This window comes from Mauremys reevesii, linkage group 4 (assembly GCF_016161935.1).
Source record: "Mauremys reevesii isolate NIE-2019 linkage group 4, ASM1616193v1, whole genome shotgun sequence".
NCBI classification, from domain to species: domain Eukaryota; kingdom Metazoa; phylum Chordata; order Testudines; family Geoemydidae; genus Mauremys; species Mauremys reevesii.
The window spans coordinates 93668332-93687533 of record NC_052626.1 but is presented as its reverse complement, the minus strand read 5'-3'; the positions used below and the strand labels follow the sequence as shown (position 1 = coordinate 93687533).

At 39.7% G+C, this 19202-nt stretch overlaps 1 protein-coding gene across 10 annotated transcripts in view; it reads right to left on the bottom strand.

The window, feature by feature from the left end:
• SPON1 (spondin 1) overlaps positions 1–19202 on the bottom strand; it is a 416250-nt gene that overhangs the window by 207499 nt on the left and 189549 nt on the right. For all 10 annotated transcript variants that reach the window (XM_039539043.1, XM_039539048.1, XM_039539049.1 and 7 more), the window contains one exon: positions 4251–4399. In XM_039539043.1, coding sequence (XP_039394977.1) covers positions 4251–4399 — 149 coding nt within the window. The remainder of the gene's footprint in view (positions 1–4250; positions 4400–19202) is intronic.

The window sequence follows — 19202 nt, the reverse complement described above, 5'->3', positions numbered from 1 at the left end:
TCCCTTGCAATCAGCCATTGTAATCAAAGGCTGCATATAATGAAGTAATCAAGTCACTTAAAGGTTAATGCCCTTTAAAATTAATTAACCAACAGCATGTGATTTTAATCATCCCAGAAAGGTAAAGTTATAGCAAATACAATTTCTCATTTACAGACAATGAGGTAACTATATTCATAGTTTTAATTCTGAGTACACAAAATTGACTTTTCAGTGCAGTTCTACAGAATGTAGATACCTTGATATAGCAGTAGAGAATTTTCTAATTACTGTATTTGATATGTGCACCACACATGGACTTGGTACTGTAAACCACAGCAGCAATTTGTTGTTTTCAAGTACTGAAAACATTGCTATAAATTTTGCAAGGTCCCATGCAAGAACACTATGCACCAGAGCTGCGCGTAGTCAATATTTTTCAAGCCTAACAGCATGAAAAAGGGCTATTTCCCAACTCTAACAATACACTCAGAAGTATTAAAAAACCCTAATTAGAGCTGGTCTGAAGATGTCCAACATTCCTCTGTGCCATCTACCCACACACAGAAAACGCACCATTGTCTCCCCTCCTGCTGAACTGCCATGGTACATCATGACAGACATAGGGCTTGTCTACGCTACCCGCCGGATCAGCAGGCATCGATCCAGCCAGCGGGGGTTGATTTATCATGTCTCATATAGATGTGATAAATTGACTGCTGAGCACTCTCCCATAGACTCCGGTACTCCACCAGCATGAGGAGCGCAAGTGGAGTCGATGGGAGAGCGTCAGCTGTCAACTTACTGCAGTGAAGACACTGCGTTAAGTAGATCTAAGTACGTAGACTTCAGCTATGCTATTCACGTAGCTGAAGTGGCGTACCTTAGATCGACCCCATGCGGTAGGGTAGACAGCTTGGCCTATAGAGGCATAAGGCATCCAAACTAAGACTCCTATAAGGAACAGCAGTGGCATTTCCAAATTGAAATCTTTGGTTTTCAGCTCAAAGTTTTTGGTTTATGGGAGTTTGTTTTTTCAACAAGCTGAAATTTTCTGCCAAAAAGCAGGCACTTCTCAAAAGATTCTTTTAGTTGAAATCCTAGTTTTCCATTGAGGAAAAAAAAAAAAAAGTGTTTCACTGGAGAATTTTTAAGCCAGCCCTATCCCTAATCTCTATGTACTATATTTTGGAGTTTAGAGTTATCTACTCTTTTTCTTGTCCCGTGAAAACTTCCCCTGATAATGGCCTTCAACTGCTCATCCAACTCATATTTAAACCTGATATTAAAAAAATCACTATGTATTGTCATTACCCTTCTTTAAAATACAGTCACATATTTAAGCATTCATGTCACAGACACACAGAGTATGAGGGACTCAAAGTCAAATGTCTATTCCCACAAACCTGTCACTTTCAGATGGTACCATATGGGTCCAGCCCTCTCTATACCAACATAATCACCGAGGGCCAATGCACACTAAAAAGTGTGTAGCACTTTCCAGAGAGCGTTTGTGGCCAGAGTGTAACCTGTATGGATTTTATATCTCCCTACACTAGCTGGGGTGAATCTAGCCCTATGGTTGTAAGTGGCACTATTCTCACACTAGTTCTGAACTAATCAACATTAGAGAAAGCCTATTTTGTTCGCACTCTGAGCATCTGAAAGCAGCAGTTTCTAAAAAAAATTCAGACCAATAATTTCCCACCCCAGTTTTCATCTGTACAGATTGGTGCAGTGAAGTCAGCTAGTCTAATCAGCTTCTGCTGAAGATGCATGTTTGTAGGATACCTTAGACTGTAAACTTTTCAGGGCAGGGACCATCTCTGTGCTGTATGTTTGGATAGTGCCTTGCACAGGGGGCCTGGGCACTCTAGTCACTACTGTAATTCAGATAAATAGTACTAGAGATACTTTAGTTACTTGGCTTTTAAATCTCATCAATAAAGGCACCTGAAAGTCTTCAGGAAACACATCAGAAATACTGTATCTCATCCTAATGATGAAATTGTGCCTGTTTACATAACTATTTCTAGGTTAACTAAAGTGATGCATGAGACCAAGGGAGTTCAATTACTCACTAGTCACCCATTTGATACCGGAAGATGTAGCCACATTTAAATCGATATCAGAAGGGATTCACTCAGGACACATTTTATACAAAATATAAACCCAACCATAGGGTCTACTCCTGGAGACAAAATTCTGCTGCTGAAACCACAAAACTCTCAGTGAAGATAATGAGAACCATATGTATATATCAAATGATAGAATTCTGCCCTTGGTCAGATATTGCCCTCAGTCTCCACACATGCCTCACTGTCCTAGATGAAACTTCTACAGGTGGACTGGTGGTCTGTTTTTCTCTTCCTGCCAAAATGCAGTCTTTCCCACAGGCTAAGAGGAACCAGCTAGTAACTATAGCCAGTAGGAGCAGCTACCAAAGCAGGTACCTTTGGACATGGAGGACTTTCTACAGGACTTTCCCTTCCAAGTGCTGATTGGCTGTTTGCTCCAGCACAGTCCCCCCTCCCTCAGTCCCACTCTGCCCTGTCCTCCTCACTCCCTGGTCTTTTCTTTCCATTTAGCTGATGCTCTCATAACTATGCCCATTCCCAAAATAAGTAATGACATTTGCTGCCATCATATGTTCTCTCTGATTGTGTGTTCTATCCCTCCCCCCCACACTATACATGTCTTGTCTAGCTAGACTGTAAACTCATCAAGGCAGGAACCATCTGCTACTCTGTGTTTGGACAGTTTCTAGCAACAGGGCCCTGATCTACGTTTCTCCTTACACAATTCCCTAATAAACACAATAAATAATCCAAGGGAATGTTTTACTTGGTTGCTTATTCTAGACCATGTAATAAAATATAAATGGTTTAAAAGCCATTTCAAGAAGTAGACTTCATTACAGATGAAGAAAACTAATATTGATATACAGCTAAAAACTCTTCTACCTTTAATGATGCTAGTGGACTGCCTGATCTATCAAGTTTTATTAGTGCAAACTTGCAAAAATGCTACTATTTACAAGTGCTCTTCTGATTTGCTGAAACAGCATTTTTAACTTGAACAGCTTTGAGAAGTTACAAATATTGCATATGCTTTGCCCACCAGAATAAGTTACAAATGGTCATTGTGACAAAGTTCCTCCTCTACCTTGGTGGGTCCTGCGCTTATCGACAGATTTGCACACCTCAGTGATCTTCCCCTCTGGTGGAACCCAGTCTAGGTCAACTCCTCCTGTGTATGATCAGGAGTTGGGAGGTTTAGGGGGAACATGGGCCCACCCTCTACTCCGGGTTCCAGCCCAGGGCCCTGTGGATTGCAGCTGTCCATAGTGCCTCCTATTACAGCTGCATGACAGCTACAACTCCCTGGGCTACTTCCCCATGGCTTCCTCCAAACACCTTCTTTAGCCTCACCACAGGACCTTCCCTCCTGGGGTCTGATAACGCTTGTACTCCTTAGTCCTCCAACAGCTACACCCTCTCACTCTCAGCTCCTTGCACATCTTGCTCCCAGCTCCTCACACACCCACCACAAACTGAAGTGAGCTCCCATTTAAACCCAGGTGCCCTGATTAGCCTGCCTTGATTGGCTGCAGGTGTTCTAATCAGCCTGTCTGCCTTAATTGGTTCTAGCAGGTTCCTGATTACTCTAGTGCAGCCCCTGCTCTGGTCACTCAGGGAACAGAAAACTACTCATCCAGTGACCAGTATATTTGCCCTCTACCAGACTCCTGTACCCCACTGGTCTGGGTCTGTCACATCATGAAATACAAAGTGAAAATCAGAAGGAAAAACAGGCACATGGCATACTGATTGTCTAACTAGAAAAGCCATCTTCAACATGTTCCTTTTAACATATTACAAGTGTCTTCATTGACTAACCCAGTGAAAATTAATTTTATTTTTGTACATCACATTTCCACTTTATAGGAGCCTTGCCTATGTCAATAACTTTATCATAGAATCTCAGGGTTGGAAGGGACCTCAGGAGGTCATCTAGTCCAACCCCCTGCTCAAACAATGTAACTTGTCCTTACTCAGGCAGACCTTCTGGTTAGCTTCATTAATATTTGCCTGTGTAAGAACTGAGGGTTGTTGTGTTTTTTTTAAAGTACCAGTAGAAGGCCTTCCTAATTTGTCCAGTTCAAAACTAGCCAGTGCAACGACATTGCTGTACATGTCAAATGCCAAGCAATTCAAAGTGAAAGCTAAACTACTCTTAAAGATATTCATAATTATTTTCATTACACTCACCTGTTGTCGAATTTCTTCTTCCATTTTTACTGGAGACCCCAACTCTGCAACTTGTTTAACACCTTCACTAGCATATCCTCCATATTCCCAAAGGACATAGTTCTTGGAGTGAGAACCACCAATGATTGCCGACCAATGATTAGCTCGTCCTTTAAATAACAATAAAAAGAGAATTGGTTAAAAGGGAATAGGCACACTGGCTTTCAGATTGCCAACAGCCCCAGTACTGAAGAAGGTGAAGACAGGCCCAGCTACCACTCCCTGGGCCAGGGCATATTATGCACTCCCCTATTATAGTGACATTCTGCTTAAATTGTCCAATTCTGCCAAGTGCTGAGAATCTCTTATGAGGCTTACTGAATGTTTTCGATCTCTGTGAAACCCACAGTCCACATCTCCTTAGGGAGAAAAAAAGAACTATTTCACTGTAACAGGATACTTGAAAACTCCTAAATATTTAATTTAACAATAAAATATAGAAGTGGAGAAGCGGTCAATGTTTCAGCTGGATAGGCACAGTCACACCCATGCTGACCAATTGGTATGAGCCTTTAACTTTTTCACTTGGTAACTGTAGATGCACTGGTAAGCAAATTAAGCAAAACAAAACCAAATATATTCTCCTTGATTTGAGCTTCTTTATGCAGCATAACAGGAGCCATCTCAAGCAGCCCTCTTGTGGCCCAACACAGCCCTGAGGTGTGCTTCCCTCCACTCCCTCTTCTGGCTCTTGTAAGAACTATCTCCCAGGCCAGAATATTTTAAATTAAGATTCCCCACTTTGTGGGGTTTTGCTTATTAAGTCTCTCATGACAAGAGAAACTTTCCCTTCACTCCTCAAGTCTAGTGCTTGTTCCCTTTGATTCAGGGATCCCTCAGCCCTCCTTCTGGGACCGAGCGATACTTTGAACAGATTTCTTCTCCTTGGGTCAGGAGCTCCATGGCCTTATGTCTGGGCTGCTAACTCACACAGGCTCTCTCTCCTTGAGTCAGGAGTCCCATGGGCACCATTCTGGGGCCTAGACTGCTAATTAAGGCCAGCTTCAGCACTCACTCAGCTTTCAACCCTGGGCTTCTGCTTTCCCTTCACCAAGCCTGAAAGTAGCCAGCAAACAGTGTTAGTCCTTCTCCCTCTTTATCTCTCAGGAAGCTTCTCTTATCTCCAGGCCTCCAGTGGCTACATTCATTTTCCCCACCTGGGTAGGAAGGCCAAATGAATCACAGGTGGGGCTGGACCCCTTACTCCTTAAAGGGCCAGTCACCCTGAAAGATTAGATGATACTCGGAGAAGTTGTGTCTTAAATGACCACACAAGGGATTTAACAAGAATTGTTTGCTTAACAGAGATGGTTTGCTAATAAAGATAGATCAGCTTTGTACTCAGGTTAGTGCTTTAAGATAGGAGGTTGCCTAATGTATGTTTCATTGCATTATTGCTATTTGCACAGCCCCTATTTTGATCTCTAATGTGAAAACTGCTTAAGGAGCCCCAGTTCCCCCAGATACACAATGTCAACCATCCTGCCCAGGCACAAGATCTGTTATCTCTTCCTCCAACCATCTCTGCTGTCTTCCTACAGAAAATACTTGCCTTTCTCATCCTTCCTCTTACTCCTGTCCTCCCTCTTCCTTCCATTCTACCGGTTTTCAGTACTCAACAATAGCCCATGCCCCCTAATGAACTTTTCTTCTGCTGTGTGTGGGGTCAGGCTGAAGAATATCCCAGACAGGGGTCAGTGGTAGAGCTTGAGGTGCCCTCCTGCTGAGATAAGGCTCACTCCTTTGAGCCCAACCACCTTCAGTTGAGCAGCTCTAAGGAAAGTGCTCACTGGCAGAAAAGGGAGCAGTTACCCCTTACAGAGACAGAGGGGGCAGTACTGCTTTATCCTTTCATCCTTATACAGGAAAACACTGAATCAACACAAAAATCAAATTTTCACTGTCAGGAACCTAGGACCATTTGCAAATATGTGCATTGCAGCTGCACACCTAATTTACACATGTAGTTACTAGAACCTGCAAGCACAAATACTATATTAGCAAGTGCACATTGCCATTTCATTATCTAATTGGCTTTTGGTTCACATAATTAAAGTAATTGCATATTCAGATTAAGAAAGTGCCACAGGCATTTTTGCATATGGTCCCAGCTTCCAAACTGTTTGAAAATTCTGCCTGAAAGCTATTTCTGTTGAGCTTCACAGGCCTTGAGTTCAACACATCTACTTCCCACACACGTATCACTTGTGAAACACAGACAGACCCTGGTCATCAGCAAGCGGGATTGAACCTGGGGCCTCTGGGCCTTAGTGCATGAGCCTCTACTGCATGAGCTAAAAGCTTAGCTAAGGCTGCAGAGCAGACTCATTTTACCTCTCTCTCTCAGTGGTTTCAGTGCCACTAGATGGGCCAGAACACCACACCCAAGAGGTGTGTGGTTTACACTTGCATGTATATACACACACACACACACACACATATATATGGTTATGAAGCATCTGTGTGTATAACAAGACTGCTGCTTACTGAGCCCCCCTGGCAAAATGGTGCCTCTGCTCATTCCCCATCCATTTTTCCTCTCTTCAGGGCCCTTTGAGAACCCACAGAGACTTTCTCTGGTTAACAGTATCCCTGACTAGGGCTAGTTCAATACCAGAACTAGTTTACAACAGCCCAGAGTCCCAAACTAGAGTCCATTAAACAACAACACAAAGAAAAAGTCCATACTTATCTCTGGCATTTTCTCTCACCCCCAAAGCTCTTCTTCTATCACTTATTTGGGACACATATCCAATCCAAAACACAGTCAGGGTTTCTTCTTCACAGAGCTCACTGGGCTTTACCCTCCAAGCTTACCAGTGCCATAGTCCTGCAAGGGCTTTTTTAGTTTTCTTTTGTTGCTTCAATATCTCCCTCCCCCAATTACCACAACTCCCTATGCATCCTCCATTTGTTGCAGCCACCATCTGTTCTGAGTGATTCCCCTCAAGTGGGGCTCATTCTATAATCAGGCTTGGCTGAGTCCCAGACTCAGGGCAAGCCACTTTGTTATAGAGAGATACAAGTATAATACAATTTAGAGAGAGAGAGAGACCTATCTCATAGAACTGGAAGGGACCCTGAAAAGTCATTGAGTCCAACCCTCTGCTTTCACTAGCAGGACCAAGTACTGATTTTGCCCCAGATCCCTAAGTGGCCCCCTCAAGGGCTGAGCTCACAACCCTAGGTTTAGCAGGCTAATGCTCAAACCACTGAGCTATCCCTCCCCCAGATTAAATCTAGAGGCTGCACCGTCCAAATGTAGATTCTTGGTCATGTTTCTTCTGAAATCTCAGTGAAAATGTGGATAAATATGTAAGAGAATGGCAAAATTAGAGTGGGAGTTAGACACCCAGGTGTAGAGTAAAGAGACAAATAGAATTTGCCCCTGAAAACTGAAGCTAAAGAAGAATATCTTGTTAAAGATATCCAGTTGAGGGAAGCAGAGGGAAAAAGGAACAATCCTTTGAAAGTTTCATAGGAAGTAATTCCACTAGATAACAACTTGGAAGCATTTACTTCTGCTCACTAGGGCCATCTTATAAGTGGGCTACAAATTTTTTCATGTGAAATCATGATAAAGAGGAGCACTTTTATGGCACTCTGAGACTTGTTCTTTCTGTGCTTCTGCACATTTTCATTGTTCAGATAGCACCAGTGTTTCAAACCAGTTTCATCAAAGGGTTCTCTATGTTTACAGAGTCATAAGAATGGAACAAAGAAGCAAATTTCAATGCACCTGCATTTATCCAGCTTGTTTGTTTTAATTTCTTATAGGTCTAGAGGACCATGGAAGTCCTCCAGAGTCAGGAATGAAGAACAAGGTGATTTCAGGGGTTCTGTCCCAATTTGTTATCTTTGTGAGGAGAGAGAGAGGAAAAATGTAAGACTTGGGACAAAAAATGATAGTGAAGAAGAGGTAAAGGGACTAGATTAATGGGTCAAGAGTTCCAAGACGCTAGAGATGGGGGGAGGAGGGAAGAGAATGGGCTGGAGGCTGGGAAGTCAGTCAGGAAGGCTGGCTGGAGCAGACAAGGCTCTGGGGCTAAGGCAGGCTGACTGGCTGAGCTACACTCTAGAGCGGGGAGATGGAAAATACAATGGTAGCAGAGGGAATGACTGGCCAGAAGTTAGGAAAAAGTAAAACGTGGACTTGGTTGAGCTAGAAGAAGAAACAGCAGCCAGAAGGAGTAAAATCTAAAATTGTTATAATAATAATAAAATCACTAGTCAAGGATGTGAAGATAGGGGATATAAGCCCTTTGAACTGGCGGAGTAAATTTTAAAAAGTTCTGGAGTCAGAAAGAGGTAGAAAGCTGTAAGGAGGAGATCTATTAATTGAATGCAAAAGCAAGGATCAAGTGGAGAAACTATCAGAGAGGTTAAAATGCTAGGAAAACTGAAAGTAAGCTGCCAACTGCTTAAGTCTCTGAAGGAGACAAGAGGAGTTTATAAATGGGGTGCCAATCGAAATGACAGAAGATGAAGTAAAGCACAGAGGATGATAAGCTGCTCATTAGCAAGAAAGAGGAGGGGAAAGAAAGCCATGAACAGCTGTGCTTGTTGCATTTAAAAGAGAAGCTTTTAGGGTAACAATAGGATACCACATTTTTTAAACCAAACCATATATTCCACCCTTGGTGAGGTGCTACAGATTTTCAAATGTTTGGACATGTGGCAAATATATGTAAAGGGAAAATCAGATGCAGTAAATCTGGAGGGGAGCACTCCTACAATTTTGTGGAAGGGACAAAATAAAGCATAGCAACTGCGGTTCAAGAAAGTATAGTGCAGCATACGGTGGTTCTATAGCAGCAAAGCAATCAAGAGAGATACAGAAAACCAAAAATTACAAATAGCATAGTATGTGTGCAAGCTAACAAGATGCATCTAAGACCAAAAGGGGAAGAGGAAAGGAAACTCAGTAAGGAGAAAGAGATAAACGCACAATAGAATAAATCAAAGGATATGAGTGATACAGGGGAAAATAGGAGAAGACATATTATATGTAGACAAAGAAAGGTTTATAGCTTTTATGACTGAGGTAATAAACTGCACATCACAGACAGGGAAAAAGAGAAAATGAAAATTATAGTTAAAGCAGCAGAAAAATACCTACGTGTCAGCAATTTATCAGTAGAGTGACTCCATGCTTTTTAAGAGAAGGAAATAGTAAAGGATAAATAAAATGGTACTATTTATTCTTGTAATGCACATAGCCTAATCACACATGGACAGGAACTAAATAAAAATATCCTCAATAAGGCTACTAAATCTGATAATATTTGCATACAAGAAACAGGTTTAATAGAAAAACTAGATTTCAGAATCCCAGGATATGGCATCTATAGGCAAGATGGAGAAATATGAACTGGGAGTGAGTAAAACCTTTCCTTATAATTAAGAAAAAAATTATCTTGAAATTGAGATGAAGAAACTAAACCAAGTAAAACACTATTGAGATTCCAACACAAAATAAATTTTCATTTTTGAGAACATATAATATATACAACCCCTGTGGAAAACTACAGATTAAGGATTTGACAGATAATTGAAGATGCAGCAGGCCTATATATTTATTATATGTGGACACTTAAACAACCATAACAGAATGTGGGAAAGTGGAAAATATGGTAAGAATGGTAAATGTCTAGACAATTTATTGATGAAAATAATTTAGTAATACTGAATGATGGTACACCTTCTTGGTTTAATGCAGCCAATGGAAATCTCTCCTGTCAAGACCTGGGAATAGTGTTCAGTAGTATAGCAAGCAAATACAGCTGCCAAGTCGATAAAGAAGATAATCGCTTCCCTATCCTGATAGAATAACAAGGTAAAGGCAATGTTGCAGATGGAGGAAGGCCCCTACTTGGAATATTAAAAAAAGCAAACTGGGAACATTTTGTAACTTAGTAGTAATATAACTAAGGGAATCATGATGGCAGAAAAGTTGTCTTAGGTAGAGCTATCTGGTCATCCTAAAGGTAGAAAACAAGTACCATGGTGAAATGAGGAGTGTAACAAAAGCAATTAAGGAAAGGACCAAAACATATATGAATAGTGAGGACTTAATGAAATACACCGCTACCTCGATATAACGTCACCCGATATAACACGAATTTGGATATAACGCGGTAAAGCAGTGCTCCGTGGGAGTGGGGGCTGCGCACTCTGGTGGATCAAAGCAAGTTCAATATAACATGGTTTCACCTATAACACTAAGATTTTTTGGCTCCTGAGGACAGCGTTATATCGAGATAGAGGTGTATAAGATAAACAAGGCAATTGCACAAAGGGCTATTAAAAAGGCAAAAAAAGGAAGTTGGAGAAAGTACTATGGGAAAATAAATGAAGATGCTAAAACATCACAGGTATATAAGCAGATTAGGACAATGAATGGAATACAAGGTAAGAGCAATTCTACACCACCGTAACAGGCTGAGGGATAAAAAGCTCTTATGAAGAAAAACACAGAACCCCTAGTAGAAATATTCCACAACGTTAATAATGGTGAAAATCAGAGAATAGAAATCCACATGAGGAAAAAAAATTAGAAGAATCATGAGAACTGAAAGAGGTGGGATGAAGATAAGGATATGATATTAGTTATTAAAATGAACACTTCTATATGCGGGAACTTTAAAAAGCTATAGCTAAGAGCAAAAACTCTGCACCAGGTAAGGATGGCATATGTAACAAAATGCTAAAACATTTGGATGAGGGGAATCTGAAAACACTGCTAATGCTGTACAACAGTATATGGGGAAAAAGTGAGCTACCAATGCAGTGGAAACATGTGGTTGTAGTTTCAGTGTAGAAACCAGGTTAGCCACGAGCAAGACCTGATGCATACAGGCCAATTGCCCTTACGTCATGTATGAGTAAAGCCATGCAAAGAATGAGTGAAAGATTAACAACATATCTAGAGAAACGGCTTTATGACAATGTGCAAAGTGGGCTCAGGAGGGGAAGGAGTATGGTTGATCATATAGTAAGAGTGAAGATGGAAGTACAAAAATGTAGGAGAAATAAAGAATATATAGGTTTCCTAGATATTGAAAAATCGTAAGATATGTTGTAGAGAGAGGGCTTATTGCATAAAATAGCATCCATGGGCATGAAAGGAAGAATATGGAGGTGGATAAAGGATTTCTTAAGTAAAAGAACTATGCAGGTCAGAACAGGGAAAGCCTACCCTAGCATATATGTAATCGCAAATGGCACTCGACAGGAGAGTGTCAACAGTCCTATCTTATTAAACATAATGATAAATGAGCTCCTAAAAAGGATGAGTGCAGGAATAGGCATATCCAAGTTTGCAGATGATTGTGGCATATGGGCTCAAAACAAAAACCAGGGAATAGCTGAGAAGCAAATCAATGAAGCATTTAGGAAAAGCATGGACTGGGGAAACCTGGGGCTTTAAATTTTCAATTCTAAAAACTAAAGGAATGATATTCACTAAAAGGAAAATTAAAAAATACTGTAAACTATATAGGGACAGCAAATAGGTATAGTTAAAAGCTACACATTCCTCATTAGATAGCAAGCTAACATGGAAGAATCACATGGAAAATATTGTAAATAAATGTAAAGGTAAATTCAATATACTTAAAAGGATTTCCAGAGTCACCTAGGGCACTGATATGAAAGCAGTGGTAATGCTTTATAGAACATTAATAACACCAGTCACTGAGTACTGATGCCAAATGTTTACTTGAGCATCAAAAAAGAACCTACGGATGCTAGACACAACCAAGCCCAGGCATTACGCATTGCACATGGTGCCTCCATTACAACCTCTTTCTGAATAATGCAGAGAGCTGCTGGTGACATGCCTGTAGCATTAAGAACAAAATTACTAGCCTTAACCTTTTGGGCAAAAGTCAACAGGGAGGATAGAAACATTAAACAAATATATGAAGAATACTGGGAATTCAGTGGAAAACATGGGGTGAAAAATACCCAAATACCTATGTTAACAGGATTAAAGTATGTAGAAAGGAATGAAGACAAAAGAAATACCTATAAGAAATGAACATATATAGCCATGGGAACACACATCATAGGTGGAAAATCATGCCCTCCACCACGATACAAATGTGGAACTATATAATGAAATTAAAAGGGGGAAAGGAGAGTGAAATGTGTTAAATACAGCAAATCAATATCTATGTGATAAAATGGGGAAACATTACCAAATATTTATGGATGGGTCTAAAGATAAGAAAACCAGGAGCGTGGGGACAGCATTCTATGTCCCAACACATGGAATAAAGAAATCCATTAGATTATCAAATTTTGTAGCCGTTTGATGGCCGAGCTTGCAGTGATAATGTTGACATTATACTGGATGTGCAACCTACCTTCACTGTCATCTTGTCATATCCCCTACTGGCAATCAAAAATGGGAATTCAGATAGCAGAAATGATATGATTAATGAAATATTGTTACTAACAACAAAATTGGCGCAGATGGGAGTAAACATTGAAGTAGTATGGATCCCAATGCATGCTGGGATAGCAGGAAATGAGGTGACAAAGTAGAGAAAAACACTGTAAAAGTGAAAAAAAATTGACAGAGATCCTCCTAAGTAAACAGGGATTTAAAAATCTTATTAAAATGAACTGAGAAAGGAGTAACAGGAAGTATGCATAAAAGAAACCAGGAGGAAAAGATTTCATGAAGTCTGCCCTATAATAAAAAATGGTGATGTACTGCAAGAACCTAAGAGAAAGAGTGAGGTAGCTCTACTTCAAATACTTTCCTGACACTGTGGTTTAAACAGTAATTTGGCCTTAATTAATAAACTCAAAGATGGGCTGTGTGAGACATGTAAGGCCAAATAAATGGTTAATCATATCCTCTCGCAGTGTGAAGAGTGTAATGTTAATAGGGGGATTTTTGTATGACAAACTCAGGCACCCAAAAGTGGCAAAGTTTACACTAAAATACCTAGTTAGAGCACCCAGGAAATGGGGCACCATTAAGAAAGCAATATTACAATTTTTTTAAAATTCTGGGGGAAAAGAGAGACTAACTATATGTCATGAAATCCAGCACCTGGAAGTTATAAACTCAGAATGTGAGTCTGTTATGCCATAATATACAAGAAGAAGAAGAGCAAGAGAGCATTTGGGGGGGGGAGGGGGAGAGAGAGGGAAACAATGGTAAGGGAGAAATGGGATGCTGTAGGGGAAATGGGTAACAAATGGGGTACTCAGGAAGATGGACAGAGAATGTGGTGAGGAGGCAGAGAGATTAATGGAAGGAAAGATTATAGTGTATACTGGAAGGGTGTGTGGGAAAGAGAGTGAGGGAATAAGAAATAGAATCTCCCAGCATATTTATTTTGGTCTGCAGGAAGGAAGAGAGTTACAAACAGAGTGAAAGCAGAGGGAAGAGTAGAAAGTTAGAGTAAACAAATCAAAGTATGTAATGAAGTAAACAAAAAGAAATGCAAATTAAAAGAGTTAAAGGTGAAACACTGAAATCGAAAAAGAAAGTGGGGGACGAAAAGGAGTAGAAATAAACAAACACAAGGGAAAATAATCAGAAGAGACTAGAAAAAGAGATTAGAAATAATAGAAAGATAAACAGCAGTTCAAAATAAGGTGTTAGAAAAAATACAGAGGAAAATACAATCAACAGAGGAAGCAATTATAACAAAGATCCCCTGAAATCTCAGAAAGCAAGCTATGGAGCCTCTCAAGATGGACTTCAGTGACCTTTGCTAGAAACTGTAAATGAGTAAACACAGGCAACATTACTGAAGGCAATTGACACATCTGAGATTCAGCATGGCCACATGATCTTTAGCCATTGCCAGGAGGTGATCTAACAATACTACCAGCATAGTCTCCATACTTTGGCCATACTGGAATCAGGGAGGTCTAAGGACTTCAGAGGCTTCTAGAGCTGTTTCCACCACAACTTTCTCAATAATTTACTCTACACTGGAAAATTAATGACAGGGTGATAGCTGGAGAGCCTTCAGGGTCTAGAGATGGTTTCTTGACCCAGGATCTAATAATCACTTCTTTATCAGACTGGTACTTTGTAACTCCAAACGGACACATGGTCAATCTGCTCCAATGATGGTCTCTGAATCCCTCATTTTCCTTTACTAGGGACACAGATCTAATTCACAGGTCATAGCCTGCAGTTCTCCCTGCATCTCCAGTAGCTTAGTGAGTGACACATACTGAAACGCAAGTAGAGCTGATTCCACACCTGTTCCCATTAGGCACAAATTTGCTACCATAGAGAAGAATCTCTTAACTCAAGCAAGACCTCTGTTGAGCAGACCGTGCAATCTGGACAGCAATTAATCCCCACCCTTTGATTCATATGCGAGGGCAACATACTCTGTCAGATTCAGATTTAGGGTGGGAGACTTCCTGCATTTAAAATCAGATTCATACAAAACAGCCACATCACCTCTGTGACATTTATTTGGTTTATGTTGAACTGAATGCCCAACTGGGCCATTACTGAACCTATAGTGTTATCCAACTGTGTTTCTGTCATGCATGAGAACTCAGAGTCCTCATCCTTAATTACACATGAATGGTGATGATGACATTACAGACGTTGACTTTGTATTCAACACTTTCAGTATGAGCAAGGTCATTGACACCCTGCATTCCTGAGAAAATGATCTGGCATGGCCAGTAAGGTTAATATAATAAATTTCACATTAGTGTCTGTGATAAATGAAGGTGGCGGGGAGGAGGTAGCTCCCTTTTATGGACACCCAGCCAGCCAGTAGCTATAAAATCTCTCTTAGTAGCTGTTCTCTGATTGATCTACTTGTAAAGGGTTAAACAGTCTCACTGCTATGCATAGGTAAAAGGAAGTGGCTGGCTGGGTGTCCATAAAATGGAGCTACTCCACCCTTCATTTATCACTGTGGCCCATGTCGTCCAAGGAGTCTCCTCCCTAAATGCCATGACCTGGTCCAAAAGACATTAAGACCCCACAACTCAAGCCCACCCTAAGTCTACTGAGCCATAATATCATTCAAGCATCTTACCTACTGAAAGGTATCTATTGAAGGGAAGCAGCTGCTCCAGCTACATACTTAAATGAAGATCTTCAGAGCAGACTGAAAAACACTACCTACCCTAAGCTTCTTGAAAACCCACACAATTTTCCGCACTCTCCAACTCACCCTCATGGATCTCTCACACCCATGCAAATGGATACCTTATTTCACTCCCCCAATCTGCTCTTATCCTGCTAGTGATTCTCTAAAAAACCCAAGGAAACTCACCTTCTCTGGAATAAACCCCACATTCACAGAGGCCAGAGGTGAAAAGACAAATTCCCCATTTCTCACTAGAGTGGCCTCAAAACTTTCAAGAAGGCCAGTGGAATATAGGCAATCATCTACTGATACACCTCACTTTTTATTTGTGTGTTCAGTTCCCCCATTTACAAGCTGAAATGCAGATTTTTGCACAGACCAATGTGTCTTAGAAATGCACTGACAATTTAGTGCCTACCATGTACTTGCTAGGTGGAGCAGGTAAAATTATTATTCTTGAATGTTCTCTGTTTTCAATGATATATGGGCACTAGCCAAAAAAACACAAATGATGCTAATTGTCTATAAGCCACTGGATTGCTCTACGCGCTAATCATTTTAGCCAGCAAAATGTAAGAAGAAATCTAATACTTCCATTTCAATGAGACAAATGTAATAAATACAGCATTTGGGTTCCAAAAGTATTTTTATCAAGAGCTGTGATAGCTCGTGAAAATGTGTCTGTTAAGTGTACTTGCTATTTCTCTTGTCTTATATCTATCCAAGTTCACAAGTCTAACAAGACCTTAATTAAAATCTCTCAGTCTCTCTGATAGTGAAGAAAGCAAAAGCACTTAAAAAGTGATCATTTGGGATACTGTTCACTCTTCTAAAAAAACCCAACCCCCCTCTTTCTAAATTTGCTCATAAAAGGGGAGATCCCCCCCACAACAAATATTGAAACCATACACAGAGAGAAAGATAATATTATCATTCTTTAGCTCTGCTCTTCTTCTGCTTTAGAGTCAGCTGGTGCCATCAGAACAACACACTCCGAACAAGAGTATAATGCAGTGATTTCATCCCGAGCATTGTTGTGTGGATTCATCAGCTCTGTTGGTTCCTACACATAACAATACAATTTGAAATTTAATGGAACACAAGTTCTTCAGCTTCATGGTGTAACTTCAGCTAAATCATTCCTTATTGTGTACCTAACATAGCGAAGTACTTGTGGACTTGGAAAATGATGTTTGCTTGAGTTCAAGGCTTTGTCAAATAGCTTGCTGAAGCTTTTTTTTTTTTATCATAAAAACAATGTTTCTTTGGCATAAACAGTTCTTTGGAGTAAATTAAAGCACATAAAATGGAGCTTTGTATGGAAATTCCTGTGTATTCAGGAAAGAATAGATACAACTTTTAGATAATGTTTTCACCTCTTCGCTCATAGAGCCAAGAAGTGTTATATTAGTGTCTGGGATTTGGCTAGGTTTTATTTTATTTTTTTAAAGTCACAATTGTACAATGTATCTCTGTAGTTCTTCTTTGCTAGTCATAAAGAATACAAATGTAAAGAAAGGTCAAGGTTAAAGACTTGGAATCTGTTAAGATAAGAGTTGGCAAATAAATTAGAGGGAAACATGAATGAGAAATATAAGCGTTTGTATCTTGTTTATATATTAGCTATATTGCTGTTGTCAGGGCAAAGGGGAATTTTAGCTTTTTCAGTTTTTAGTTGTCATAGAAAACCAAAAAGAAACTCCAGAACACTCAATTTTCTAAATTTGCTCTTGATGAGGGAGATTTTTTCCTACCAACACTGGATCCATACAGCATGAGAAACAGAATATTCTCCTTCTTTAGCTCCTACTGTAAATGAATAAATGGGAGGTAGTATGGATTTTAAAATAATATTCCCCTTGGGAGATCAATATGAGAAATCTTCTCCAATTAAAATGGTAGGTGATATGTAATATGATGGACAGCCATAATATATTTATAGAAACCACTGGACTGGAAATATATTTGTGAACATTTCTGAAGTGGTATGTCAAATTGTCAGTGATTCAACACAGTCAATAGTGAACAGGATTTTATTTTAATTTAATAGTTGCATAGCGTCAACATTTTAAACAGGAATTTTGACAACTACTTTTCATTTTTAATACCTCTACGTGTGGACACATGACAAATTTCTCTGGCCTTCCAGAAATTTTAGCTCTAAATTTGTTAGTGACTCTTCTGCCTGGGTCCAATCCTGCTGCCACTGAGGTCCAATGTCAAAAGTCCCACCAATTCCAATGTGAACAAAAATTTGGTGAAAAGAGAATAGATTTGTTGTACTTTCATAATGAGACTTTTCTAATTATATGTTAATAATGGGAGAGTCTATAGATGTAGAAACAAATAATAACTGTAGCTTTATTTATTTTGTTTTATAATCATTAAGTGCAACAACATTTAATCCTCTTATTATGTGATTCCTTCCCAATAATTAGTTTGATCCTCGCATGGTTGCGTACACTCCTGACTGACATGGGATCAAATCCTGAACTTCTAAAATAGTAAACAGTCTACACGGATCCACAGTTAGAATTAAAAGAAGAATAAAGGGACAATGGGAGTAATTACATGAAAGCGACCCTCTTTTACCAAATCATTCTAAACACTGATTTTTTTTTTAATATTACTGTGTGGGCTGGAGTGGCTCTCAAACTTTTTTACTGGTGACCCCTTTCACATAGCAAGCCTCTGAGTGCGACCCTCCCCCCCTTATAAATTAAAAACACTTTTTAATATATTTAACACCATTATAAATGTTGGAGGCAAAGCGAGGTTTGGGGTGGAGGTTGACAGCTCGCGACCCCCCATGTAATAAACTCGTGACCCCCTGAGGGGTCCCGACTCCCAATTTGAGACCCCCTGCCCTAGCTGGAGACTTTCAGCAAATGCTTTCATTTTAACTTGAAGTCCTGCCCTGCTGTATTGAAAACCACTCTGCCACATCCATTGTAATAAAAAATAACCCTCCTTTTCTTCTCATAGAATATCACTGAGCAGATAGCTCATATTTATTTGTTATTGAAACCATTAAACAAATATTTTCTATGTGAGTATTCAGCTTCTGAGCTATCCAGTTACTTGTAGTGGGTTGTACTGTTATAAGTCACATGATTGAAGGAGACTGAATTTCAGCTTAAAATTGGGTTTCTGTTAATTTTCATTTATGCATCATTGAAATTTCCTTTCCATGGACATATGTGCCAAAACATTAGATTGCACAAATATATGAGTAAAATGATGCATGAATATAGACAAAATTAATTCATTTTACAATTCTAACATATGTTTATAGATTTGATTTATTTATTTATTAGCATTCATCTAGGTCTACCCATAGCATATGCTTAATGATTCATGAAGGATAGACTGAAGCATAGTGAGAACATTTTAAAGTGGTTAATGGACGTTTTTCTGTCTGAGAATCATGGAGGAAGAATAATACACATCAATCTCTCTACAGAAAGGAAGAAGAAAAGAAATAGCAAAGATGTAGAGAAGCAAGTAAAAAATGGAATGAGGATATTGATATAGTAGGTATCACAGAAATGTCATGGAATGATGATAATCAGTGGGACATGGAATACCAGAGTACAAAATATACAGAAATGACAGAGTAGGTCACACAGATGGGGGAGTGGCTCTATAGGTGAAAGAAAGCATAGAGTCAAATATAGTAAAAATCTTAAATGGATCAAACAGTACCATAGAATCTCTACAGCTAGAAATTCCATGGTGAATAATAAGACTACAGCAGTAGAAATATACCACCAAACACCTTATCAGAATGTTGATGGTGATTGTGAAATGCTCAAGAAGA